The 27109-nt window shown below is 43.4% G+C and overlaps 1 protein-coding gene across 2 annotated transcripts in view; it reads right to left on the reverse strand.

Moving 5' to 3' along the window:
- Positions 1–27109, reverse strand: part of GRIN2B (glutamate ionotropic receptor NMDA type subunit 2B) — a 214578-nt gene that overhangs the window by 122446 nt on the left and 65023 nt on the right. For both annotated transcript variants that reach the window (XM_040668418.2, XM_046914933.1), the window contains exon 4: positions 7314–7912. In XM_040668418.2, the coding sequence (XP_040524352.1) occupies positions 7314–7912 (599 nt within the window). The remainder of the gene's footprint in view (positions 1–7313; positions 7913–27109) is intronic.

The following is a 27109-nucleotide window of genomic DNA, read 5'->3' on the forward strand; positions in this document are numbered from 1 at the left end:
GCACTCTAAGCCTCAATTCAGAAAAGCACTTAACTGCGAGCTTAGCCTGAAACGTGCACAGTGCTTTCTTAGACTGAGCACATGCAGCAAAGACCACTTCACCCACTGCTGAGCTGCAGGTGCCTCTGGGTGGGAACACAGCAGCTCTTCACAGCACCACCACACAGCGGTGTAGGGCAGGAAAGGGGAGAAGAATATCCCACCTGAAGTCAAACTGCAGGGATGGCTTTAAGACTGCAGAATGTCACAAATGAATCTCAGCCTAGCAGCACAAGCGATAATGCCTCATCTCTCTAGCAAGAAGGGCAACCTGATTTCTTTATTATTATTATTTGTGGATTTCTGCCACAGATAAGCAGCGTTCCAACCCCCAGGTCAGAACCACTAGGCGGCGTGCCAGGCTGGTGCATTGTCACACCGCATCGGGAACCTAAACTGCATCAAAGGGATGAGAAAGCTGCTCGGGAGTTGCACAGGGAGCCATAGCAACGCAGTAGATCCTATTTTTAAAAACTTGAAAGATAGTAAGAACATTAAGTCTGAGGGGAAAAAAAAAAAAAGAAAAAGAAAAAAGCACTTCTATCAGGAAAAGGCAAAAGCACATTCCTTACAGCATCCAGTAACAAAACCATAAATGGCTCGCCATCCATTTTCGCAGGTGTGCAAGCCCAAAATACCCAGAGCCACAACACAGCAGACCCTGAAGGAAGGTGGCTGTTTCTCAACTCCCCACTGATCTGCTAACGCAAGTTGTCAAATCCCCTGGGGCACTTCAGACCCATAGGACCCTGGCTGCATGTTGTAAGGAAGAAAGACCCCAAACCACAACCCAAGATAGGTTTGTGGTTTCACAACACTTCTTTCAGCTCTGCCACAGAGGATTTTCATTTGTTTTTTAAGAAGAGTGCAGAGAGGCTGAATGCACAAGTGACAGCATATTGTGACCAGCAAGTGAAGTTGCCACAGTATTAGCACTAATTGGACTTGGCTACAGAGCAGGAGATGTCTCAGAGGGCTGGAAGCAGAACATGGACATTTTCCCATCTGGAAACTGATGGCGCATACTGAAATTCACTCCCAGCTGGTGGATTTTGGAGGCCTTTACAAAAGAAGTTGTCCTCTAATCAAAAGATAGCCCTTGCCTAAAGCCCATCACTTCATCTGAATCCTCCCACCCTATTTTAATTGTATAGAGAATTATACATCCAGCTGTCCACACAGAGCGAGCATCTCCTCTCTCCCTCACAGAAAGCCTTGCTCTGCAAGACCAAGGTATCCTGCACCATCTGATGAGGAACAAACATTTTGCTGTCCTCCTGCCCCCCCCCCCCCCCCCCCCCCCCATCATATACTCCTTTCCAGAAGCCAGGGGTCTTCAGTCTCCTATCAGCATGCCATGCTGGCTTGATACTGCAGCCCTCTAGCAAGACATCCAGCAGGGGCTACGAAGTGGCGATTGCATGAGCAACAGAGAACTCCGTGACATCCAGCAGGAGATACAGGAAGGGAGACAGGCCTCATTGGAGGTGAAAAGCACTGCTCAGCCCTGGCCTCCAGCTGCTGCTGGAGCCATGACAGGAACATGTAGATTTCAACAGCAGGGATTTCTAATCCATCAGCAGCGCTCACTCCACGTCCTGCCAGCCTGCACTAGCCTGACAGCAACCGGATACACTGACCAGCGGGAGCGTAACAAGCTGCTAACAAGATGCTGGCTTAAAGGCGCAGAAAGGTCAAAAGTTACACATTTTCCCTCATCCTCCAAGTTCTGAAAAGGGCAATTTTCACGTCTGTGGGAACACACCATTTATCTCTCCTCTTTCATCCTTCGAGGAGTGAAGAAGTGAGTACCAGCACTGTGCCTCCCAACGCTGGAGCAGCATGGGGCTTAAGGGCTGGAGCAGCGCTTCCCAGACAGCTGGCAAACAGTCCCAAAAGCAGCAAGACTTCAAGGCTGGTCAGTGCTAGCTGCTAGTACAGAGTTCATTCATCTATCCTACAAACAGACAAAGGACAATGACACAAACACTGAGCTGTAGGAAGGTGGGCCTCACTTGGATGTGAGACAAGCTCCAAAACAGTATCTGCAAATGACATATGGTGATCCTTGTGTCTGACATGGCAGGCAACAGCTACTGTGAGCAGAGAAGAAAGCGCAGGACGGTGGGTTAGGAGCGGCCCAGGAAGAGAGGGAAGGTTCTGCATGGGAAACATCCTCAGCACCAAACTGGGCAAAGCAGGTCCAGAGTGATATCTGGACTGCACCTTTTAGAGACAGAAATAACAATTATGGCCATGGGTCTCCAGGGAACCAGTATATTTGTACAATCCTACTGCAAGTACTTTCTCTACTCACTGACTGCACATTCTGCTCTTCCAAGTCTCAGCAATTCCTAACTACCCACTAGGGGAACGTGGCCCTCTGAGAACAGAGCTTGCCCTTGGTGTCCCAGGAAAAATTTTCCAGCTGTTTCTCAGAGGCTTTTCTGCATTTCATAGAATCACAGAATGGCTTGGGTTGGAAGGGACCTCAGAGCTCATCTAGTTCCAACCCCTCTGCCACAGACAGGATTGCCAGCTACTAGATCAGGTTGATCAGGGCCCCATCCGGCCTGGCCTTTCTTAACTGGCTGGAATGAAAAGCTCCAGATGAAAGCCAGTATTTCCCCCAGAGCGGAAGTATCATGTCCAAAAAATGCACCAAACTAGCTTGCCAGCTGTTTTCATATTTGAAGAATCTGAAGCGCAGAATTGAACCTACCTTTGTTCCTCTCTTAATGTATTTCTTTGCAAAGGCTGTATAATTCCACATTTGTATTTTCATTCCAAAGCAAATGCTTCACTGCGCTTTTTATTAAAATGAAATCTGGTGTGTGCAGCCTGGTGTTAAATGAGAGACTATTAAAGCCAATCAGTGGAGAACTCATTAGTAACCCTACAACAACAAACTAGTAGTTATGGCCCAGCATTCACAAGCAGCCATGACAACCAGTAGGAAGAACCCAGGTCTTGTTGAAGGCTATAATAAAAGCATAGCTTGTGTAGCCCAACGACTGAATCTCCATACAAAACGGCTGTGCTTCTATTCCTCAAATGACATGTGCCAGAAAACATATTCTTTTATCATGACTCATCCCTGAATACCTCTCTCAAGAACGCTCCCATCACTTAGTTATTTCTCCCTATTTCTAAAATATAATGAGAAGCACCCATCCTGAGCTCAAGGAAATCTGTCCCATCAATTAAAATAACAAAATAAGCAGAAGGCTGCTTCTGAACACATCCACCTCTGCCCACTCACTCCTTAGCAGCCGTGCTGAAAAGAGAGTAGATGAGTTTTGCAGAATGCCTAGAAGGTTAGTAACTCTGCTTGGAAGGGCCAAGAGGGAAGAACTCCAAATCTGAGCATCTCTCCAGAGGAAAATCATGTTAGAAACTCCTTCTCAATCTCTGAAATCTTCTCACGTGGCAAAAAAGAGCGGGGAGCACAGTGATTTGCTGAATGCTCAGGAGAAGACCAGTTATCAAGATAACTACAAATTCAGTAGACTGGAACTCTCAAACCAGATAGCTTTTTGGGACAATGAAGGAATAAACAGATGCTTATTAAAAATAAAACAAAGAATTAAAGAGTGTAATTGAACTAGAAAACAGTATTTGGATAGTTGAATTCTATTTGATCACCTAAGCCTATTAACAGCATAAATTGAAATAAATCCCTCAGTAGAGGAAAACTTTCTCAAGAATCCTTCAAATCTTTCAGAAAGAAAAATAACAATTACTGTAGAACACACTTTCCTTATGATACCATGCTTCTACTAGTTAGTGGAGATATCTTGTTAGTGGGCTCATTTTCTTGGACAAAATCTGCAAATTCACACTTCTGCAGTTCCAGTCTAACACAAAGGAGTACCAGCTTCAAGACAGACAAGGAACAGTTGCTATGAGACCATTATTAACATGAGGAGATGCACACCAAACACCTACATTGGTAAGAAATGGCATTTAGATAACAGTCCATCCTGATTCTTTTTATGCATGCAGCCATACTTCAAGCAAAGCTTTATTAGTGCAAGCACTTACAAAACCAAAAAAAGTGTCAATGAAATAGCAGGTAAAAACATGGGGAAATATCAATGGAGTAGGATCATTTGATTTTAGCTGCATCCAGAACTACTGCAAAAGGGAAAGGGGAAGAGCAAAGGATTCAAAAACAGAAATGGAGAAATGACAAATTCAGTCTTAGCATATGAAGTGCTTTAGCTGAAGTAAAGTACACATTTCTTTTAGCTGTACTTGTCACTTTCCAAATAATAAAATGGGTAGATTCCTTTACTGCCTTCAAGCAATGGATATGAAGCAAGTCAGACCACCTTGGATTAGCTTCAGGAGTTTCTGAAACCCCAGCTACGTGGTGATGTATTATCTGAGGTCACACACACTCTGCAGTCTCCCCAGACATCAAACCCACGAACATACATTTCTCTATTCTGCGTAGGCATGCGGAGGGGGAACTGTAAGCTGCAGATGGCTGAATATAGTATTGCCAGGTCCGGGGCACGTCTAAAATTAGTTTTCCAGAACCTTCAGTCCAGCCCAAAGCATATCAGGAGAGGTTTAAAGCTTAGCACATAGTAAATTTCAGTAAGTTCAACAAGACTTGAAGGCATGAACACAGATTATAACCATTAACCTCTTCAGGTAGAGAGGTGAACTCGTATCTTCATCTTTGCTGTCTTCCCACTTCCCTCTCCTCTGTTTCCTTCTGCCCACATCCCAGGCTGTAAGGCTGAGCTTGAAGCTAATCACAGTTCTATTGGAACTCTGGATTTGCAAAGGCAAATGCTGATTTTGGACACCACTAGCTTTAATATGCCAAAAGGTGTCTGAAAGTAATTGCATTTAAAAAGAAGTCCAAGCACGTAACTCACTGGAATCCACGCCGTTCAGCCATCTCTCTCAAAAGTACAGACAGGGTACAAATGTTTGCAGGAGGAAGAACTCCCATACTGGCAGATCACAGCTCAGTGTAGTGCAGGGCAAAGCGATTATTTACACTGCCGTTGCAGAAGCAACTTCCACACAGTATAGTGATTTCTGAGCTAGTTCAGGTGCCTGCAGCAATCTCAGCAGAGGCAGCATGGAGCTTGGCATGGACTAATTGACTCGGTTTTTCAGAGAGACTGATGTCAGTGTCCAAACTAAGTTGGGTGTATCCACATGTACCTGCAGTCATTTCTGTGACTGTTATACCCAAAGTAGACAAGGGAGAAGGAACAATGTGATTTGGGCCACAAAGGTGAGAAGAAATATAATACTTTCCAAACTGACAAGAGTTGCTTTAGTGTAGGATGCCCAGACTCCAGGGCATATCTACACTGCACAACAGTGCTGTCATATTTAGAGATTCAAGTGTTTCTGAGCTGGTGCCTCCTATCCAACGCCAAGAAGAGCTTTGCAGAGATCTGTTGGGTCATACATAGCATAGCTATATGGGTATGATGTTATGCATCAGCTAATTAGCAGGTCTCTGCAGAACAGCATCTCACAGCAGGAGACAACATGTTTTCTAAAGAAATGCTGAAAAGTCACAACATAGCTCTCCCGTTCAGAATCTCTACTCACTTAGAAAAGTAAAAAGCAACCTGCATTTATGTGACTTCTGATAACTTCATATGTATTAAGTATATTTTTCCTGTTTAATCATTCTGGTGATGACTCAACAGAGCACCAGCAAACACCCTTTTCCACTAAGCCTGGCTGGGAAGGAAACTGATAAATGCATTGGGCATTTTTGGTGATTCAAGGGCTTGCATACAACAAAAAGCCAGTGTACAGAAGAGGAAAACATGACAATGACACCTGCTAATATGTCAGTGGATCACAGAGACAAAGAAAGAGCAGAAAGCGTCATGAGCAACCTAACAGATCAAAGAAGAGACTTCATTTCAGCCCCCAGCTTTCAGGCAATGCAAAATTGCATTCTGCTTTTCAGTCCACCAGTCCCTCTATCTGCCTAATACAGTTTGTAGTGAGAGGTCACAGCATGCAAGACAATCCATCACATTTACAGTATTCCATGATTCATCATGACAAATGAACAAAGATGCTCTGCTCTCTGCAGCCACCTCTCATGACAACTACTACCTGGATTCCCCATCTCATACTGCAAAGGAATCAACCTGACCAAGGATATTATATGGAAAACATTGGAGAATGACAGCTGAGCAGGTCAGAGGGCATGTGGCTAATTGCAGTTACTGCACCTCCCAGCTCTTCCCATGTCTAATTATCTGGGTTGCTTAGCTACACACTAGAACTCTAGCTGGGACAATAAAGGAAGATCTAGTAATCAGAGTGCTGTTCTAGAAGTCGTTCCACCACAGGCTTCCTCTGACCTTAAACTGGCATCTTAGCACTCTTTTTTCAGAATATCTGAAACTGGATCAGACAAAGATACTTATTCAAATAGTTTTTCCATAAGTTTTGCCATCTAGAAAAACTCCCAGACCTGATGGAGATTTCATGGAGATATTCAGTGTGCACAAGAGAGAACGAGATCTGAAACAGTCAGCAGACAATCACCAATGAGATGCCACTGAGCAGGATGAGAACATAATTCCCTTCTCTTTGAAGTAAACCAGATGCTTAAGATACCTGAGGGCTTTAAATTCCCCCAGGATAAAGCAGGAGCTCAGAGTTGTTGACCTTAACTCTTTTTCCAGATCTAGTTCTCCAGACCTCTCCACACTTCCTTCTCTCCTCTGATTCACAGGTAGCAGACAGAAGAAGGACACTCAGTATTCAGACAACAGGTGCCATGGAAATTTCCCAGTTGGGTTACACAACCATCACCTATACAGGAACACCCACTTGTGCACTGCTGGTTCCTGGAACAGAACCTGGGCACTGCTAGATTTAAATACAAAAATCCCCACTACTTGCACTAAGAATCCATGTGCCACTTACAGACTCATTCATGTACAGACTCTCCAAGGAGTTCAACACTGTAATAAGAGCAAATCTGTTGTGCATCAAAGGGCACACTCAGATTTTTGCATTATGTCTTCATTGTGCCTTTGTTTTGTGCTGGCTTTCTCCTCATATGATATGGATGCTTTCCAAAGGAGTGAAAGTAGTGACATTCAGTGCTCACAGCAACACAAGCGCCACCATCAGCACAACTCCCATTGGCCAGGTTCCTAGCCAACACTACCTACAGCACTGAAGCAGTGGCCTACCAAAATAATTCTGGTGGTCAGAGGTTCTTTGCAACCCCTCTTTTGTAAGGCTAGCCCAACCCTTCTCCTTACCTGTTGAGCATGTTGGACTGGTAAATCCTTTTCTCCTGGGTGTTATAACAGCTGCTCTTGGGCTCAGGGATGAAGCTGTGTTCAGACAGCATATCAGAAGCAGCCGTGGTGATTATGGCTATTCCGTCCCTCACTCTAGCAGGAAGACCGTAGTCCCATTCATCATATGAGACAGAGATGAGCCCGGTGGGGAACTCGGATGGCACTGTGTCTGTATCCCCTGCCACCAGGCTTGGCACGATCCACGTGTAACCATAGCCTGTCAGACCCACAGAGTTGGCCACCTCAAAAATGTAGGTGGCCTCTTCCTTGGTGCAGTAGAGGAGGATAACAGGGCTTTGGAGCTTCTTGAGCTGGTTCTGGATCTTTGAGTCTCCGTCATCCAGGGACATGTCCAACAGGAGGACCTCCTCCAGTTCCCAACCCACAAAGCTGTGCTCAATGGTACTGCGGATCTTGTTCACAAAGTCCTGGTAACCAGGGAAATAAGTAGTGACAATGGAGAAGATGTACCAGTCATATTCTTCCATGATGTTGAGCATGACTGAAGCTTGCTGTTCTATTGATGGGCCAAACTGGAAGAACATGGATGACTCATCCTAGAATAGGAAGTCAAAGAGAAAGAGAAAACAAGAATAGGTCAAAGGAAATAGACAACGTTCCTAGTCAACTCACTGAGCATGGAGGGGGAGGCATACAGTTAGAATCTTGCACTTCATGTCTTGGCCACATTTTAAGGATTTTTAACAAAGTGAAGCAAGTGGGAAGGAAGTAAAAGCCTTTTTATGACCAGCTGTCCTTAATTTATTTTTAAAGGCATGTTGCTGAAATTACTTAAATGTTTCAAATGTTAGGCATGATTCAAACAGATAGAAAACAAGTGGTGCACAAATGAGGCCAGAACAGGAATATACGCAAAATATTTTATGTTTGCACAAATTAACAGCTTTAATACCAGGATTATCACAATGTTGTATGTAGGATAAAGAGTGCACAAAGCAGCTTTGTTGGGTTTTTTTGTTTTGTTTTTTGTTTGTTTGTTTTTTATGTTTGGGACAGTACCCTACCTTAATATCCAGACTGAAATGCGCCTAGATTTGGCACAATCATTGGACACAAACAAATCCGAGAATCTCTACTGCAAGTTCCTCTCAAAACAAGCAGTAGCATAGAGTACTACAACTGTGAAGACTCATTTCAGAACAATATAGAACATACTAAAGTTGAAAAAAAACATTTAAACTATCTAGGGTTTTGTTTATGTCATATTTTATAGAAGTGTTAGTTTATTGCCTTCTATCACACCAGGTTCATCTTTGTAAGAATCAGAATGTGCACCATTTTATAACTTCCAAGACTCCAAAGGCATTTTGCACAGATCATCTCTTCAGTGGCATACTGTAAGCCTTTTTCGTCCTGAGTTTTTACAAGATACCACCATTTCAATATTTGAAAGATTCAGTAAAATCCAAATCCCTGCTTTTGTCCTGTTCTTGATGGAAAGGGATGGAAACAAACATTTCTTAATATGCTCTCTTACAATATGATCTCTTTTGTTTAAAACCAATTACAAACTCCCACTGATTTCTACAGGATAGGATTTGATCACAGAAAAGGTAGAATTATTGTTATCTTTCTGCAGAGATTCACATCTCAATAAGGAAATTTTCCAAATCCAATCACTGCTTCTTCTTCCCTGCCAGAAAAGCTGGACCAGAAATCCAAAAGGAAGTAGTCAGGAGTTTTAGATTAGGGGAACTCCTTGTTTAAATGCCCTAAAACATTACCTCAAGACATTCCTAGCAGTAACACTATACTGTGATGAAAAGCACAGCAATGATAGCAGAGTTGCAAAGTCCTAGGCTGCAGCAAGTGAGGATAAACCCAAATGCAGCAGCCGTGAACAGAGAAACAAAGGAAAAAGTCTGCTTACCCTAAGAAGACCTCAGGCACACAGGGACCTCCAGCAAGCTACCCTTGCCTCCACTGCCAACCCTTACATAAAGTATGGGAAGGGGTGGATCCTGGCTCCACCTCTTCCAGTCACCCAGGTGCATTGCACGCACCTGAGCTTCCCTGGGCTGGCCCTGCCTTCCCACCAGGTGCTCAATCACTGTTTCAAGCTGTGACTTAGCATTTCCACTACGCCAACTCTCTACCAAAGTCACTCTCTGACAGTTTGGCAGGTAAAGCTGGTTTTCCACAATGGTGTTAGTTAATCAGGCATCCATCCATTCATCCGTCCCTTCTTTACTCATGCTTTTTATTACCTATTGCCATTTTCTCTATCAGTAAAAATATGCTAAAGCTCGGTAACTCCAGGAAAAGAAAAAAACCCTCATCTTATGACCAGCCTTGTTTCTTTCTCCTGAACTTCCAGTGGGTCCCGTCCTATACAAAGTTCTTGCCCTCTGATCCCCAAGCCTTTCCTATGAGTTCTGGTGATTAAACTGTATTCACTTTCACCACCCACTCGTGAAAGTACTCTTATGGCTGTTCTTCACTCACTGGAAAAATAAATATACACAAAAAGAAAAGAGAATAAAAAAGAAAGCAAATTGGAGACAGGAGCAGCAACTGAGCCTCACAAGCTGTGGAAAACAGTTCAAGTTTTCTGATTACTGGAATTCACACTCCTCCCCTCCTACAATTGTGCTCAGGAAAAAAAATAAAGAGATACGCTTTATCTTTGAAGCTTACAGAGACAATCAGGAAAGTCAGATGAAAGATTAAATAACTGTCACAGCACTTGCCTGATATTGAAGACAGCCTGAAGAAGCATCTTCAATACCCTTCATTGCACTGTGCCTTTGCAAGCCACCTGTAGCAAACTGATTGCTACACTGTGAGTGATAACTACTTTTTTATATATTAATTCAACAAAAGCTTTTCTATTTTTATGTGTAGCAATCTCTGCATTGACAGCAAATTTCCACAATTTCTATCAGAGAGTCTAAGAGTTGAAGGATCTGGCTACTGAATTACAGAAAGATTTGACACACAGGATCTAGAAGTCCTCTGTGATCAAGAAGGGACATGAGATGGTAAATCCAATAGTTATTTCAAGGCTGCACACTCAGGACATGCACATACAGGAGTTACTAGACATGGTAGCAAGGTGCAGGAGGTACTGCCGTCCCTGTGATTCAAAACCCCATCAGACACTCCAGCTAAAGCACATGCTGACAGTTCATTCCACATGAGTGCACAGCACAGTTGAAGGAAATTCACTCTCAAAAACCCAGGCAGAAAATTCAGCACTCTTCACTAACCAAAGCATAGCAGAGCATCAAATATCAGTACACAAAATAGGTAGCTTTACTACAATCCAGCTTAACAATTCACCTCTACCAAGAAATAGCTACATCCCTCCTCAGATCAAAGAGCACGAACCATTTGGCCGAACATGTGATAACTGCTATTACACAACTGCTTGCGTCTTTATTACAGAAGCTGCAAGAAGATGCAACTTCTATTCAAAATGAAAGCATTCAGGAGGTGCAAGCCAGCCCAGATTTTGGCTTGGCAAGATATGTTTTGGCACTTAATCACCCCAATGCTTGGGCTAGCCAAATGTTCTTCATTCCCTAACCAACTCAGCATTCAGAAGGAAAAAAAAAGAGGGGTGATGAAGGAAGGACATATAACAGTGTGGAAGAAAGTGTTCCTCTCACAATAAATCAGGAGAAGTGCTGATGGAGCTCAATGAGAATCTCTGTGAGTGCATTTTAGGAGAGAGAAAAAGAAAAAAGCAAACAAAGAAAAATGACTTCTCTCCTTATTTTTGACCACACCTAATGGAAAACCAGGGAAAAAGATAAGGTATCTGAACTGACAGAGAACCACAGGGCTATCGGCAGAGAAATTTGACCTCACTGTGGTATTGCAGTGAAAGATTTTAGATTAGGAGGCAGACCTACGTTTTTTTTTTGTTTGTTTGTTTGTTTTGTTTTTACCTACAGGTTCATTAGTGCTTTATTAGTTTAAAATCAAAAAGGAATGTTTTGTCCCTCCAAGCATTTAAAGTTTCAGAAAGCACCGCAAGCTCCTGTTTTAATATTGCAGAAATTTCATACTTCACCCTCCCGTTTTTCACCTTGTAGCAGCCAAAACGTGATTCATCATTGCTACTAAAAGACAGATTTAAGTTTGGGATAGGGATAACTTGAGTTAGAAGAGGTTCCTTATGCTGTGCATCACCCAGGTGAAATACAATCCCCAGACTACCTGAAGAAGGCTTGTTTTCATCCTACAGCCCTTCACCCGTAAGCCTGGGCTCCCCATAGCGAGCTGCTTCAAGAGAAAAGTAAGATGTAGAAGAGGTGTCCCTCACCCAGTCTGGGGGAAGAGAGGCTCCATTACAGGATCTCAGTGCCTCCAGAGATCCTACTACTCCCCCACTGTCACTCTGCGAGGTCAGGGAGCCGTAGTTTGCAGAGCAGAGCTGGAGGAGGAGCCGATCAATTGACACAGCACCACTCCCCAGCTGACAGATGGCTTCCCACAGAAAATCTGCTCAAGTTTGCCACTGCTGGGACAAGTATTGCCTCCCCCTCCAGTGTGTTTAACCCCTTAGGGAAGGAGGCTGGATTGCACTCGGTGCAAATGCACTCATCCAGAGGACTGCTCTTGGAGATGTTTCCTACATGGATGGAGGGAGAATTCGCAGAGATGGCACAAAATTCAAGGAGTGACCAAGTATTACTGCCACAACTTAGAAGTTGTTGAGTGCCTTTTGTTCCTCAATGGCAGGCCCATGCAGGTGCTGCATGGGGAGCTGGGCACAGCCTGACTCTGGACCTGGGCCTGGACCTGTGCTCAGGCCCAGGTCGGTGGCCTCTAGCCAAGATGCAGAACACTCTGAGGAGCCCTCATCCAGCTGCACCAGTCGAAACCAAACTCTGCCCTTTAGCAAACCGTTTACCTTAGGTGTGACAGGTCACAGAGAGGTTCCCAAATTGCTTTTCTTGCAAGTTCCTTCCTAACAGCCTCTCTGGATTCCCCAGGCATGCAAAAGCGATTACTGCCTTGCAAACATCTTTCTATTGAAAGCAAGACTCCTTCTCAGTATGTAGAAAACTTGAGAACATCCCTAAAGCATTGGAAATGCAGGACCCCTAAGAAGAGCTGCAGTGGACCACCTATAGCTGCTGACTTAGGAGATGGACATCTTATTTCTCCTTCTAAGTTTCCTCCATGCAGGTGATGCACATGTAACCTGGTTCTGTGTCATGCTGAGTTGACATGATGGCTGAGCCTTGGACAGATTTTTGGTACCAGTGGGCAAGTTGTTTAGCAAGTTTAGTGCAAGTGCCAGACCCCACAAGAGCCAGGTGTGTCAAGCTATGCACAAGGAATGTGAGTGAGGACCATGTCAGGAGCATGTGTTTGTTGTTTGTTTTTTATATTTGGATAAATATATCTTCCTTTTTTTTTTTTCTTTTTTTTCTTTTTTTTTTTTTTTCCCCAAAATGCCATAGGCTGCTATCTTAGCACAGGTGCAGAAGAAATGCATTTTTTACTGCTCTGGGAGTTGCTCCCTTGTGTTAGGCTTTAAGAAACATCAGTATACCCTCATGGCAAGGGTTGGAACTAAATGATTTTTAAGGTGCCTTCCAACCCAAGCCATTATATGATTTTACGATTCTATACCTAACCCCATTTGCTGATGTACTAATAAGGCTTCTGTATAGCCACAATTTATTAACTGGGGTCAGCCCAGTCCTTCCTTTCCAGTGCCTCAGTTATGATCCTCATGACTCAGGTCGCTATCCCTTTCCAAAACTCTGTTCTCATTTTCCTGATTTAGAAGAAAAGCTGTTCATGTGTCTTTAGTACTGTCTTGATTTGCAAAATTCCTCCATGACCTACAGACAAATCACATAGAGCTGCCTCTTGTTTAGACTTCAGTCCTGCCTACCACAGATTTTGTAGGGACAAAAAGGAGTAAGCAAGAACCAAATAACTTCTGGGAAAACACAGACCTTAATTTCCCTACCGAAATACTTCTTCAAAATTGAGACACCACTGTGTACCTATTTGTCACAGTCCTGGTGGGATACCTGATTCACTGGGAGTTTTATTGTTCATGATGGAAAATGCTGCAACAGTTCAAAGTCTTATAATTAAATTTTCTATATTTCTGAGTCCGTTTGTTATAACAAATCTGACAGGAAATCAGAATCTTTGTTGCTTAAGTGTTCATTTACTTCTGTTTATTCTTACCACAAATGCATCACTGCCTCAGGCTAGCCTGGAGACAGAATCTTCTGCTTATTTGTTTTTTCTCCTCACATTTAATTTTTTTATTTAGTTTTCAACAACTCAATACAATAAAACTCTGTTTTTAATATTGTGTGCTGCCTCATCCTGCAAGTCCTTTCCTTGAGTGATTGCAACAGGATGTGTGAGAACACAGTGACCCAATGCCCCCATGGTGGGACTGGGTTCTAGAACAGCATCTCTGCGTCCATCACACACATACACACATGTCCACAAAAACAGTACTCACAACAAAACCTACTCAAAGTAAAGTTGCAGCATGTTAGAATGTGTCACTTGTTGATGTCACTCTTTTAGCTGATACTATTTAGTGGGATTCAAAACTCTCCTGTCTTACTGCAATAGATTCCCTGGGTTGTTACTGATATTGGCTTATGCAGCAGATGGAGCAGATGACCTCCTGCAATCCTTTCCCAGTGCTCTGATTCTCAGATGAGCAAATCATTTTTGGTGTAAATCTTCAGAGCTGCTCTGGGAACGTGCTGTCAATGGGAAGTCTGAATTTGTTAGATGCATAAATGTGGTTTATATAACCACATTATTTATCAGTTCCCTCGCTTGTTCTAGTAATAACTATAGAATGTGCTGGCCTTATTAGATGGAAGGACACATCTCAAAGATGGTATTATAGAGAAGTGATTATAAAAACTGGTGGATGACTGAAAGAGAGAGACACCTTTCTATGTCCCCACTGATGGAAAGGCAAGCAGGACTCAAAACACAGTCAGCTACTGCATGGTCATTGTGCACCCGTGTGGCACACAACAAGCCAACATACTAAAAGACATCACAAGAAAGAGGAAGGAAAATTAAGGTTGTTATAGCTGGAAAAAACGTGTTTCGGGGACACAACACAAAACAAGAGGAAACCAGGCCTCACTCTTTCCACTGCTGACACAACAATTTGAAACTTGTAATGGCAAAAACAAAGCCCAGATTGACACGGTATCAGGAGGCCTTGACAGGCTGAATACTGTACAAAACCAGTTACAGCATGACAAATTAGTAGAGGACTAGAAGAACCCTCTATTATAGGGGAGCATTCTGTTGTCATGCTCCCTGCGAGAAGGGGCTTCCAAGTGGCCAAGAAAAAGGTCTGCAGCACTCAGGAGAATGGTTGCTGACCCTCTAGGACTTCTCTGGCAGCAGCCATCCCTTGTGGCTGCTGAGAATTATTGCAATAAGAAATCTAGAGTTGCCAGTGAAGCTCAGTTTTGACACCCTGATAACGAGTAACCAAGATTCACATGTATAGTGACATTCACTGTATACTTAAGTATCATCATATACACAGCCTCCCATCACGATTCGGGCATTCATCTCTTAGTAGTAGTGAAAACTGGTTTGCTGCCAAACTCTAGCCCAGGGACAACTGTGCAAGTACTCTAGCTCCAAGTAGATCCTGAAAGCCATAATAAAAAGGTTTTTGATTAAGGATGACTCAAGGGCTGAAAACAGCTAAGCGTTTTCCAGTTTCCCTGTAAGAGTCTGCAGAAATAATTCATTCTAAACATTTTGCAAAAGAAGAAACAAGAGGTACTGTAGATTTTGTAAACTTTATCTTGGGAATGTTTCACTTTACTACATACAGTTAGTAAAAAAATGAAAGAGTCAAGCAGATAAGGATCATTGCCCAGTGTATAGAGTTCTGAAAAAAACCCAAAGGTTGTTTGCCAGAGGTGGAGGGTCCATCATCTATTAATTTTATACACAGTCACTGGTCAAAGCAGACCAGTATATGATGGTATTCCATATCAGCTTCTCAGAGCATCACAGACGGATGCCAGCACTTTTCCACAGAGAGGAAATATCAGTTAGCAAGCTGCCAGGATAAACAGTTTTCACATTGGGCCCGTTGCATTTTCATTTTCACCTCTGTATGTGTGTGCTTCCTTGTTTGATGAGCTTATAATGGATTAAACCACTGATCACTCTGGGTAGATTCCCCTTATGCCATGTTACTGCCACACTAGGCAGCACAGGCCTAGTTCCCCTCTCCCAGCTCAGCCAAGACCTCTAATTGGCTTAATATCCTGATACGGCCAGCCCATAACAGTTAGAGGAAAGTCAGACTGCCCCATTACTCATCCATCCAATTACATCATGGTGTTTGCCTAGGGATTCTTTTCTGGCTGCCCTACCCTCCAGACTAAGGACTCAATTTTGACTGCAAGCTGAATGGTATGTCATTGGTATAGCCATATCAATCAATAGCAGCCATAAAACTATCCAGCACTCTTAAAAAAGTCCAGTCACAGTATTTGGCAAGATGTCATTGAATAAATTTTGCAAATGAACTATCTGAGATGAAATACTATTTCTTTTTATCATTTCTAAATTAGCTGCTCTTCCATTACATCAAATATTCCTTTGTTCTCTTATTATGAGCAAACCTGATTATGAGCTGAACCTCCAAAGGTCCACAGAGTCTATTTAGATAAGCCCTGGAAGTTCAGCACTGTGCCCAATGCCATCTGAGCCTCTCAGGAGATGAAGGTCTCCTCTCACTGCAGCCCAGCTGTGAACTATACCAGTGTCTGTGAGGGTGAATCATGAAGTACCGATGCTTTCCTTTCTCACAAATTCTGCATTGCTTATTTAAGCAGTAATGTTTAGCAGGAAAATCTGTTGGTTCCTCTGTGTCCTCACAAGTAGCACCTGCAGCACTGATGATGCCAACGTCTACTCAGCCTTTATGGACAGTGAAGTCAGCTGTGCCCATGCTCTGAGCTGGATGGACCACGGCCAAAGTAAAGTAGTCAATATAAGGTAATGTTGACCAGGACTTAATCTTTTCTTACAGATTGTCCTTGTTAACCATTTTAGATCGTTTTTAGGGTCCAAAATAGTTTACACACCCTTTGGATCAGAGCTGGCTTGCCTCTCTTCGGTCAGAGTGCAGTGTGAGCAAGCAGTTGAAAGTAAATCTTGTGTAGATGTGCCCTTCAGTCTCCTTAAGCTGAGGAGCAGTAAAAAGCTTCAGCCTTTACAAAACGGAGGCAAAATCAAGAGCTGAAATCTTACTAGATTACAGAGACTGCAGATTTCCCATTGCCCCATACCTAGCTGCCTCTTCTTTAAGAGAGACATAATCAAGGCTCTAAATATTTGAATAAAAAAAAAAAAGAGGGAGTGAGAGAGAGAGAAAAAAAATAAGAGTTCCAGCCCCCACCACTTTGGTTCCAGTTCAGAACCAGTGTTTCCCTAGCAACCATGCACACGTAATATAGCCATGGCCATAAGCTCCTTAGAGCTGATGCTGGCAGCCACAGAGGATGGCACTGCATTGCTCCCTGCAGTACTGTACAGGGTATGGCATGTCCACTGGTGTCAGAGCTGTAAGAGCTGGGGCTGGGCATTGTTACCTCCATCCACCCACCTCACTTTCTCTGCTAGCCTGCTGGGACTACAGAGATGCTCAGGAAGAGTCCTGACAGGGTACTCACATGGACCTCTTGTGCTGGGTGACCAATGGGAGCCTGCAGGGACTTCTTAGGGATGCTCACCTATGTGATTGGTCTTTCACTGTCTTTGAGGTAAGGAAATGGGCAATTTTTGAGGCTCCTTGGAGATAACATCTTAGGTAAGATAGTACCCTTTTTGTTCTTATTCCACGCTAACCTGCATGACCAGGAAGAGCTCTGATTCCTCTCACAAGGAACAAAGGCCAATCAGCACCTTCACTTCCCCCCAGCACAGAGTGAAGGGTGTGATCTAAGGCTTCTGAGATAGCAGGAGTCTGGAGGACTCTTAGGTACTCAGCTCCAAATATACAAAGAAAAGACAATGCCTCTTTCTTGCAGAAATCAAGACATCCCTTCATCCCTATGCACATTCAGGTAGTTCTTGACTGCCTCTATGCTCCTTGGCACCATTTTCCACCATGGTGGCAGAGGGACATAAGGAGTATATATGCTCCTTTGATTCCCTGTTATTATTTCCCTGCATTCATGCACTGTTCTTACCTGGGAATTCAATCCCACACATACAGTAAGGCTTATTTGGTTAGCCAAAGTCACTGGCTTCCTGCCTTGAGGCTGCCCTGAGAGTCAGGAAGAAGGAAGGCTGAACTCCCAGTGCACCTTTTCTCTTACTTAGCCTGGGAGTAATCATTCAGCCATTTAATGCAGCATTCTGAGACGGTGAGCATCTACTCTACCCTTCACTGCATGCTCCAAATTAGATCTTATCACTTTGGTAAGGAGGTGCCGCTTGCTCAGGGAACACCTCCTCCCTGCCCTAAACTCCCCCCAACATGACTCACTTCAGCTCACTCCAACCTGTGTTTTACACCAGTGGCTGGAATGTCAAACCCAACCATGCACGAGGCAAAAAAGCCAGCTCCGTATGGTGTGTTTTAAGAGGGTTTTTATCACCTTCCTCATGCTGCCAAGATAGTTTAAAAAGAGCCTGGGCATAACATGAAGGAACAGTATCCTGGTCCACTTTTGTTCAGACATCCTGCTGGCAAGCAGCTGCTTCATTAGCACACCATGTGCATGTCTGCAGAAGGCAACAAGGAGCCCTGAGACACCTCTAAGACATCCATGCATTAGCACTGAGTGGACAATCCACCTCGTATCTGGTATAGAAGGAGAGCTAACTAGTTCTAATCCTGGCATGTACTGCCCTGGTGACAGTCTTTCTGCTTTTACATCTAGATGAGGACTCTAATAGAATCATAGAATCATAAACGTTGGAATGACCACTAAGATCATCTAGTCCAACCATCAACCCATCACCACCATACCACTACATGATGTTGCTCAATGCAACATCTATTTTTTTCTTGAAAGTCTCTGGGGACAGTGACTCCACCACCTTCCTGGTCAGCCTCTAAGCCTAAAAAGAACCAGAAGTGAATTCCTGAACCATGGGGCCTGGACTTTGAATTCAAACCCTGTTTCAAAAAGCAACAGTATCACTAAAGAGTGTTATAAGAATCCTGAGCTTAACAAGCAATATGCATCTTAATATACAAACCCCATTTGTAATGCTTGAAGGCCTTGATCTCCATCAGTATAGGTTGTTGCTAGAGCTAGTTACCTCTTGTGCTCCAGGATGGGTGAAAGCATGGCAGTACCTATCTTTTCCTTGTTTAGTTCTCTTTCCTAGTCATCCAGTGAGCAGTATCCGTGACAGAAATCTGCTGTCATGCCTGTCTTGCTCATCTAATTGATTCACAAAGTTTTAAACAATTATTGATTCTCCTCCTACCCACTGTGTAGACTTTGAGACCAATAAAGCACATGGAGTTATTTACACAGATATCAGAAAGGAAAGAATCTCCCTCCCAAAATGTTCTGCTTGAGCTCCCATCTATTAAATCTCAGAACTTCACCGGGAGGTTTCCTTCAGCTTTTCAGGCAAATATATGAAGTGCCCTGCGTGCACACATGTCCATCCGAACATTTGCAGGATATTCTGCCAGATTCACACCTGCTGAATTACTGCTTCCTATTATTTTGTTGTGGGATCACAGCTCTTTAGCTCCTCTTCTTTGTCCTGATGATTAACAACCATTTGCCATACACCTTGCTGTTATGAGAGTGAGACAGAAATTATCACAAACCAGCTATTTTAGGAAAAGCCATTTCTGAACTCCAGTGAATTGGAATTTCATTATTTGTAAAAGAGTGGATCACAGGAGATCTGCAGAGGTAAAGCTTGCCATCTCCCTACAGTTCCAGGAACGCTTCATATTCACAGTTGCTACAGTGATTGGTGCTGGAAGAGCCATTTTATCCATCTCCATGCTCTAAGCAGATGAACATTGACACTCTCCATAGTTCAATGAAGAGGATTTAGCGAGGGAATCAGTCCATGTGACTTTGCAATAAGGACGCTGTTTCAGTTCTGCATTTCTCTTTTTCTTTTCTCTTGGGCAACGAACATCAGTGAGCTCGTTTCCAGTCAGCTTAGCTCTGTGCCAGAGCACACCTAATTGAATACTCTTTAAAAAAAAAAAAAAAAAAAACCCAACAACAATAAAAAACTTAACTGCATGTTAATAGAAGGTGCCACCTATATAATCCATATGCCTTTGACGTAACTCAAAAACAGCAGCATAATAAATAAGGTGTTCCTTTTGCACTTTAAGTTTTTCTATTTAGGTTAGGTTTTGTACTTTAAACAAAACCGAGGCTGGGCTTCAACTGCCATATCTTTTTCAAGATCACACATGCACACAAGGCAATGACGTTTCTGTTGAAGTTCAGCACAGCAGAGAAAAGGATTGATGGAGCAGCAAAAGAATTTGCCTCTGCTGACCGTTAATAACAAAAGTAACAAAAGCATCTGTGAGAATGAAAGCCAGGGTGAGGCATGTAAAGTATAGAAATAATTCTTTGACTAATTCAAAGGCAAAGTCAATGCATCTTGTTTTCCTGCATCTCCTGTTGTCTGTCCTCTTTCTTAACGACACACTCCAGCACAACAGGGGAGTGGGAAGTAGATGGAAGCATCAGCAGGAGCTACCGTAAGCTGGGGAGAAACGAGCTATTCAGTTTTAACATTGCCCGGCTAGGGCCTGTGATAAAAGATGAGCAAATAAGGATATGAGAAGGGAAAGAAAAAGCCATATCCAGCAATGCACCTCCTGCAAGCAAAAAGCCGTTGGCTGTGATGCTTTGTCTTTTCTTTCCACTTTGTCTCATTCTGTCTCATTATTTCCCATCGTCCTGTACAGAGCTGCCTCCAGGTTCTCTAGTGCATGTAGGTATAGAGTGAGAGGGAAACATGGGCACATGCACGTAGGCAACTCACATGCATGATAGCTCAAGATAGGCAAATTGCCTCATCTCCAATGTGCCTGTTCCACTCCAACTCAGGCCAGCAGCGCCTGGAGTGGATTACCATTTGACAGTGATTCCTATGGAATGAGGTGATGGCGCAGTCTAGCCTTACTGAGAATTAGCATCTACATCATCACACATGCATTCACAGTTAATTAAGCCTCTGGTTAGTACTGTCAGAGGGAAGCCAAGGATTACGCAGGCTGCTTCACTACACAGCCTGGCCACACCCCAGGTGAAGAGAGCTTAATGCCTTCAAATTATGGGGAAAGGGATCACAGACATGCATTTAATAGACCTTATTCTACCCAACAAAGTACTGTTCTTCAGGACTCATCTTTTATGGTCATCTAACTTCAGGGCATCCTTTCTGAGCTTCCTGCACATAAAGAAGTGCCTTTTCTCCTTTTCATGCAAAACCACTGAATATCTGCTTCCTGAGAAGTACTCAGCTGAAAACCCTTTCCTTCAAGTCTGGTGGCTAGTGCAAGAAACTCAACCTCTTCATTATCTTGATGGATGAAGAATGTGTACATCCCTACACTATGCATCCATCTGCACTGGGCAGCAGCAGCTGTGCACCCTTCATCTCAGAGGACATCCTTCTCTTCTATGTGCTAAGAGTGGAAGAAACAAAGAAGTATGTGTATTCATCATCTTGGCACCAGCACTCTTCAATGCATGTAGCCTTGCAGAATGAGTATACTTGGTGAATGAAGTACATAGCATGGGAGATATCAATCCAGTGCTCTACAGCCAATTTGGTGTGTCCAGCTGCTCTTGCTTTGTTTTACAGTAATGGCCAGCTGAACATAAGCCAACAGTGTGCCCAGGTGGCCAAGCAGGCCAATGGCAGCCTGGCCTGGATCAGAAGTATTGTGGCCAGTAGAACCAGGGAATTGATTGTTCCCACTGGTGAAACCACAGCTCAATTATTGTGTTCATTTTGGGTCCCTCAGTACAACATGAGTTGATCAGTTGTGTGCAGAGGAGTGCAGCAAAGCTGGTGAAGGGGCTAGAAAACAAGATATGAGAAGTGGCTGAGGAAACTAGCATTGTTCACTTTGGAGAAGGTGAAGCTTAAGGGAGACCTCATCACTAGCTACAACTATCTGAAGAAAGGTTGCAGTAAATTCAGCTGCTTTTCTCAGGTCACAAGCAATAAGTTGACAGTTTCAAGCTGTGGTAGTGGAGGCTTAGATTAGATATCAGGAAGAGTTTTTTTCACAGAAGGAGTGGTCAAGCATTAGAACTGCAACTCCACCACTGCCCAGGCAAGTGGCAGAGTTACCATCTCTGGAGATATTTAGGATATGTGGCAGTTAGGGACATGGTTTGGTAATGGATTTGTAGCACTAGGTGAATGGTTGAACTTGATGACCTTAAGGACCTTTTCCAACCTAAATGGTTCTATGATTCTATGATTCTATTCTCGGAGCTGCTAATAGACCTCTTTCTTCTCTCACTCATCAGGCTAATCCCACTAACTTCAAAGTCTAATCTTCTCTGCAGGTGGGAGTGAGACTGTGGTCAGCCTCCTCATGCATACAGCAGTAGGTTATATATACAACCTCTGTATTTATCAGTGGGAAAACACTGATATTCCTCACCAGCCTTCTTTCCTGTGGAATCTCTCATTCTAATACATTCCTAGGATATCCAAGGAAGGAAGAAAATGTAACATTTTTTATGCATTTGCATGCTTTAGAACATATATACTCCATCCACATATATATAGATGGCTGAGAGTCCTAAGTCTCCTTTATGAGGGACATGAGTTCCCCTTCAGTTCCTCCTGCTGTGTGAGACTTTGCACAGCCCATTACATATTCCCCTATTTCACTGCTATGCAGCAAGCAAATTCTTGGGTCCTCAGAATACTTTTACTTCACTCCATTAGCACCAGCATGTCTGTTTCAGCAGAGATAAATCATACAAGCCCTCCTGGCTTTGGTCTCAGACCTTCTCAGGGCTCCTCTACACAGGGCAGTTTACTTCCTTATACAAGGTCAATTGTGTGAGTTGGATATCAACAGAGAAAGACCTCAGTCCTCCAGGCACATTGATGGCAACATTTTAAGAGCACAAAGCGATGCTACCCAACAGTTCATCATGTAAAGTAAAGATGAACAACATTTCAGATAGAAACAGCAGGAAGACTTTAAGCAGGCTGCTCACAGTCCCTCCTTCTGGGATGTGGACAAGAGATGCAAACCAGCCCTGTTCAAGGTGAGTCTTGGTAAGGAATTTTTCAGGACTGTGAGTGGACTGCCCTTTCCAGCCTACAACTTACACCAGACCACCACCCCAGAGTTTAACAGCATTGTTCATTCCTTATGGACTCTGAAATGAGACTACTGCTTCTTGAAGCACCAAGAGATTTTGCTATAGCTTCTAGTTTCTCCCTGAAGCGTTCCACTCCAGGTATTGGATGGCTAGGTATTACAACTAGAAAGACTTTCATTTAGCAACTTTTTCTTATTAGTAGATGTACTCAATGCAGAGGATATATGCTTGACAGGAACTGTTTGCTCCCCCATATCAGCATTAACTGTTTTTTATCACACTGTACAACTGTTTCAACTTCCCAACAGCCTCCTCACATTTCCAGAGCTCTTAAAGGCATGCCTGGATTGTGTAATGCCACAGTCCCATGTCAGAAATGCCAGAGCTAAGCCTGGTCAGCCTAGTAAGCCCTCACAGAACGTCAGTACCCTGTAGAAGTATTAGCCTGGATCCATAAAGATGAAGAATGGTGCTAGTATAGCTCCTGAGCTTGATTTGTGATTACATGATTGTACCACCCCTCAAGTTATCCAGCTGGTGTTGCCCAAATGCCTACACCATGCCATACAGCAATGCACTCCACTTGGGCACCCAGTATGTCAGGATGTTTCCCACTGTAGCTGCCAGAGCACTTATGCCAGCTGCCAGCTTCTCAGGCTCCTTGTCCCCCCTCCACCTCAGCAGACATTACCCTCCACTCCATGAGGAGCAAGAAACATCTCAACTGCAGTCTCTCGGACCCCCCTGGGACCCTTCTTCTGTGTCCCTCAGCCCAATGGATTCTCTCCCTAGCAGCTCCTCTGTCAGTGGTGACCAAGCCAGGCCTAGGGAAGCAAGAGGCCAAGAGGACAGCAGACGCCATGTTCACGTCCACATTAATGTGCTTCCTGATTACAAATCCAACTTTGTTCCCATGGCAACGCACAGAGCTGCAGCAGCGCAGTGCCTTCATGGCTGTGCTGTGTACCACTAAATCCTCATGCTGACACACTGGCCACCGCTGCGTCCTTCTGGCAGTGTGGCACCCACAGCTCATTCAGCTCCTGTGCTTCTCAACGCCCAGGAGATCTGGGCCTGGAACCTGAGGGCAAAGCAGGCAGAAGTGCACTAGCCATGGTCAAATGTTTCTCCAGGCCTCCAGCAGTCAGAAAAGGTCCCTGCCAGCTTAGAGCTCAATCATGAGCAGCACTGAAGCGCTTGTGATTTCTTGACCATTTCTACCATATGTCTTAAGGGTTGTCTACAGAGGAATGATTGGGAAAATTAATCCAAATTAACTAAAGCTGTGAGTTTAGCATGTATTCATTAAATCACATTAGCCTTGAATGGACACAGTTCTTCCAAATTAAAGCAACCCTTATAAGAAAATTGAACTAAACTGAATTAAAGCCCTTTTAATTCTGAAAAACAGAGTGCCTGCACGGGTTTTGATGTAATTAAGGAACAGCAGTCTGGAAAGGATGTCCCAGCTCTGCTCTTCCAGACAGCCTCTCCATATTACTCTTTTCAGGAACCTGTCATGCTTTTGCTGAAGAGGAGTTAGTCTCCCTGCTTTCCTTGCACTGTTTGGAAGCTGGGGCAGAATCTCTCCATACTGATGACTTTCTGCTGGAGCCTGTTCCTGAGCAGTTAATATGCAGTTGCTCTTTAAGTTAAAGAGCTCTCCTACTGCCTAAGCGTTTTCCCCTGCTCATGTTTTAATGGAAGGCAGTCTTTTATATTCCTCCGTCCTGCCTTTTGCCAGGTTAGACAAGCCACATATTCTTAGTCTCCTCTTGTAAAACATGTTCTCCCTTCTCTGATTAAACAGGTACTTTTCTGGCTTCTTTTTGCTTTAATTGGGATAACTGGAATTATACACAGAATTTTACCCAGAGGAAATTACAGTAGAACCTTTCATATTGATATTGATACTTCTCTGCCTTGGCAGGGAATATCCTGCCTGGCCTCTAGGAGCTTAATTGCCTTTTATGCTGATGTCTCATATTGAAAGCTCAGTCATCACACCAGTAAATAATACTCCCACTTTTTCTCTTCTTCATTTGCTTCCAACTGATTATCACATTGTTTTGGGGATCAATTAGTAGGAGTAAAAAAGAGTTTTCCCATACAGGCCAGCAGACTGTGCAAAGTCACCCAGACCAGTTAGAAGAAATAGAAGTATGTTAGTGCTTTACTCTCTGAACAGTTTTCCCTGCTCAAGTCCTTCAGATCTAGCATGGGTTTCACCACATGGATCCAAACCAAGCACTGTAGATCCTTCTACCTGCACGTCTTTGGATTTCACACTAGTGCTTTTCAAACCATTTCTATTACCATAGTCTTCAAAGCTATTCATTCTCCCTAAGTGTTCCATGTTGCACTTTGCATTGATTATACTACTCATAAGCAGGCATAAATGTCCTCATGAACCTAATTCTTCACACTCCTACAACCAGAAGCCGGAGCCAGAAATTTGGAAATGTTTAGCATTCTCAGATTTAGAAAGTTTCAGATTCAGAATGAGACTGCACTTCATCTCATTTCTGATGTGGGAGGTGAGAGCAAGGAATTCAGGTCAGAAATAGGTAACTAGTCAAAGCAAGACAACCAGGTCCCCCATTCAGACAGGCACTACCCCTTGCAGGACATAAGCACGCTTACAGTGGGTATCACATGAATATAGCCAGTTAAAAAAAACCTAAAAAGCAGCCTTCATATAATACAGATCCAGGCTGGGCACTATATTACTATAGGAAATCATGGCACTGAGCAGCAGAAAGAAGCAAAGAGGTAAATTATTGGGTTCTTACTCAACACGCCATTATTGCCATTTACCAAGGACTGGGTTACTTTGGTGTAAAATTAGACTTTTGTCCTAGTAATAAAGGCCCTTTAAAATTTTTCATTCATATTTTTAATGTAAAATTGCTTAGACCCAGTTTGTCTGTATTTGTTTGCCATCAGTACTCCTGTATACAAGTTCTACCTGCATATTCATGAATGGAAATGTGCAAAAACCTGCAGAAGCGTACATCTTCCATGTTCATATGCAAGTATTCAAGCCAGAAGTCCTTGTGTGCTCATTCAACAAGGGAACAGAAACAATACCAAATAGAGCTCTCTGACCAACCGTAATTAAGTAATGCAGCCTGTATCAATCCACAGAGTAAATATTTTCCAAAAAGTTCACTGAGTAAGTTCAAATAAATTTGAGGAAATTATGATCTGCACAATTGATATTCCACGAGCCTAAAAAAGAAGCTAAATTCACTGAATAAATTATGTGTTGTGAATTAGTCCCCCAGCTCTAGCAATTACTATGGCTGGATTATTAAAATGGATGGATAATTTAGCATCGACAGTACTATTTCTTTTATTATTCTCAGTATTTAGATAATAATACTCAGTTTTTCTATAGCACTGTTCAAAATAAATCAAATGTCAGTTTTCCCCCCCCCCCTTTTTTTTTTCTACAGAAGAGGAAACTAAAGAAGAGAAGCAGCCTTCTTGGTGCGTACCAGCTCAGCAGACTAGAGGAAACAAAGCCCACATCCCTGAACAGCCAGATAAATCCTCCATCCAACAAACTGCAGTACAAGAACCAATTAGGACAGCATCCCTTGTGCACGTCCCATCCCTCTCTATAAGGAGATGGCTGCATTTGGGATGCAGGAAGAGTAGGGATCCTATTAGCCGAAAGCAACAGGCAACAGTTATTGTTTGAAAGTGTCTCAGCACATTTAATGGGCTGGTGAGCACTAGATTTGCCCTTTTAGAACAGGTCCTTTGGGAAAATCCATTATTAATTGTGATCTCTTCTGTAGTGTCACCGAACTATGATGCTCAGCAAACCACACTCCAGACAGAGGGGTAATTTAGTTATTTGGAGGGCTAGAAATGAGATTGAGATGAGCCCACTGCCATTTTGGGGAAAAAAAACCCAAATGCAGGATCTTTGCCCAGCTGCCTATTGACAAGTGTCCCCATCTGTCCAAAACACCTCCGTCAGTGCTATGTGCATGCTTCTGCAGGGAAGCAAAGGGTGGATGAGGTCTGAGTTGCACTCTGCCTCCCAGTGGGACTTTCTTGCAGCTGGGGACAGAATGGGAGGTGGCTGCGGGCCGCTTTCATTCGTGCTGCACCTGGGATGGTGATTAAGAATTCTGTGCTGCAAAAATCATCCATTTGACATCTTGGGCCAGCCCCAGAGATACTCTGCTTAAAACAAACAAGGCAATTTCTTGATAATTTCGAGGCAAAGGGCATGAATCAAAAAATGGTGAGCCTTCCCGGTCGTCATGTATAGCCGTGGGTTAGCGCTTGTCCATTACTCCCTTCCCCAGGTGCTGTGTTGCTGCCACACGCGAGATTAACAAGGAGGTTATATTTAAACTTCCAAGAGGAGCTGCTGTGCGATTATGGGTCTATTTAAAATCCTCCGGGCAGCTGCAG

The sequence above is a fragment of the Gallus gallus genome, chromosome 1 (genome assembly GCF_016699485.2).
Source record: "Gallus gallus isolate bGalGal1 chromosome 1, bGalGal1.mat.broiler.GRCg7b, whole genome shotgun sequence".
Taxonomy (NCBI): domain Eukaryota; kingdom Metazoa; phylum Chordata; class Aves; order Galliformes; family Phasianidae; genus Gallus; species Gallus gallus.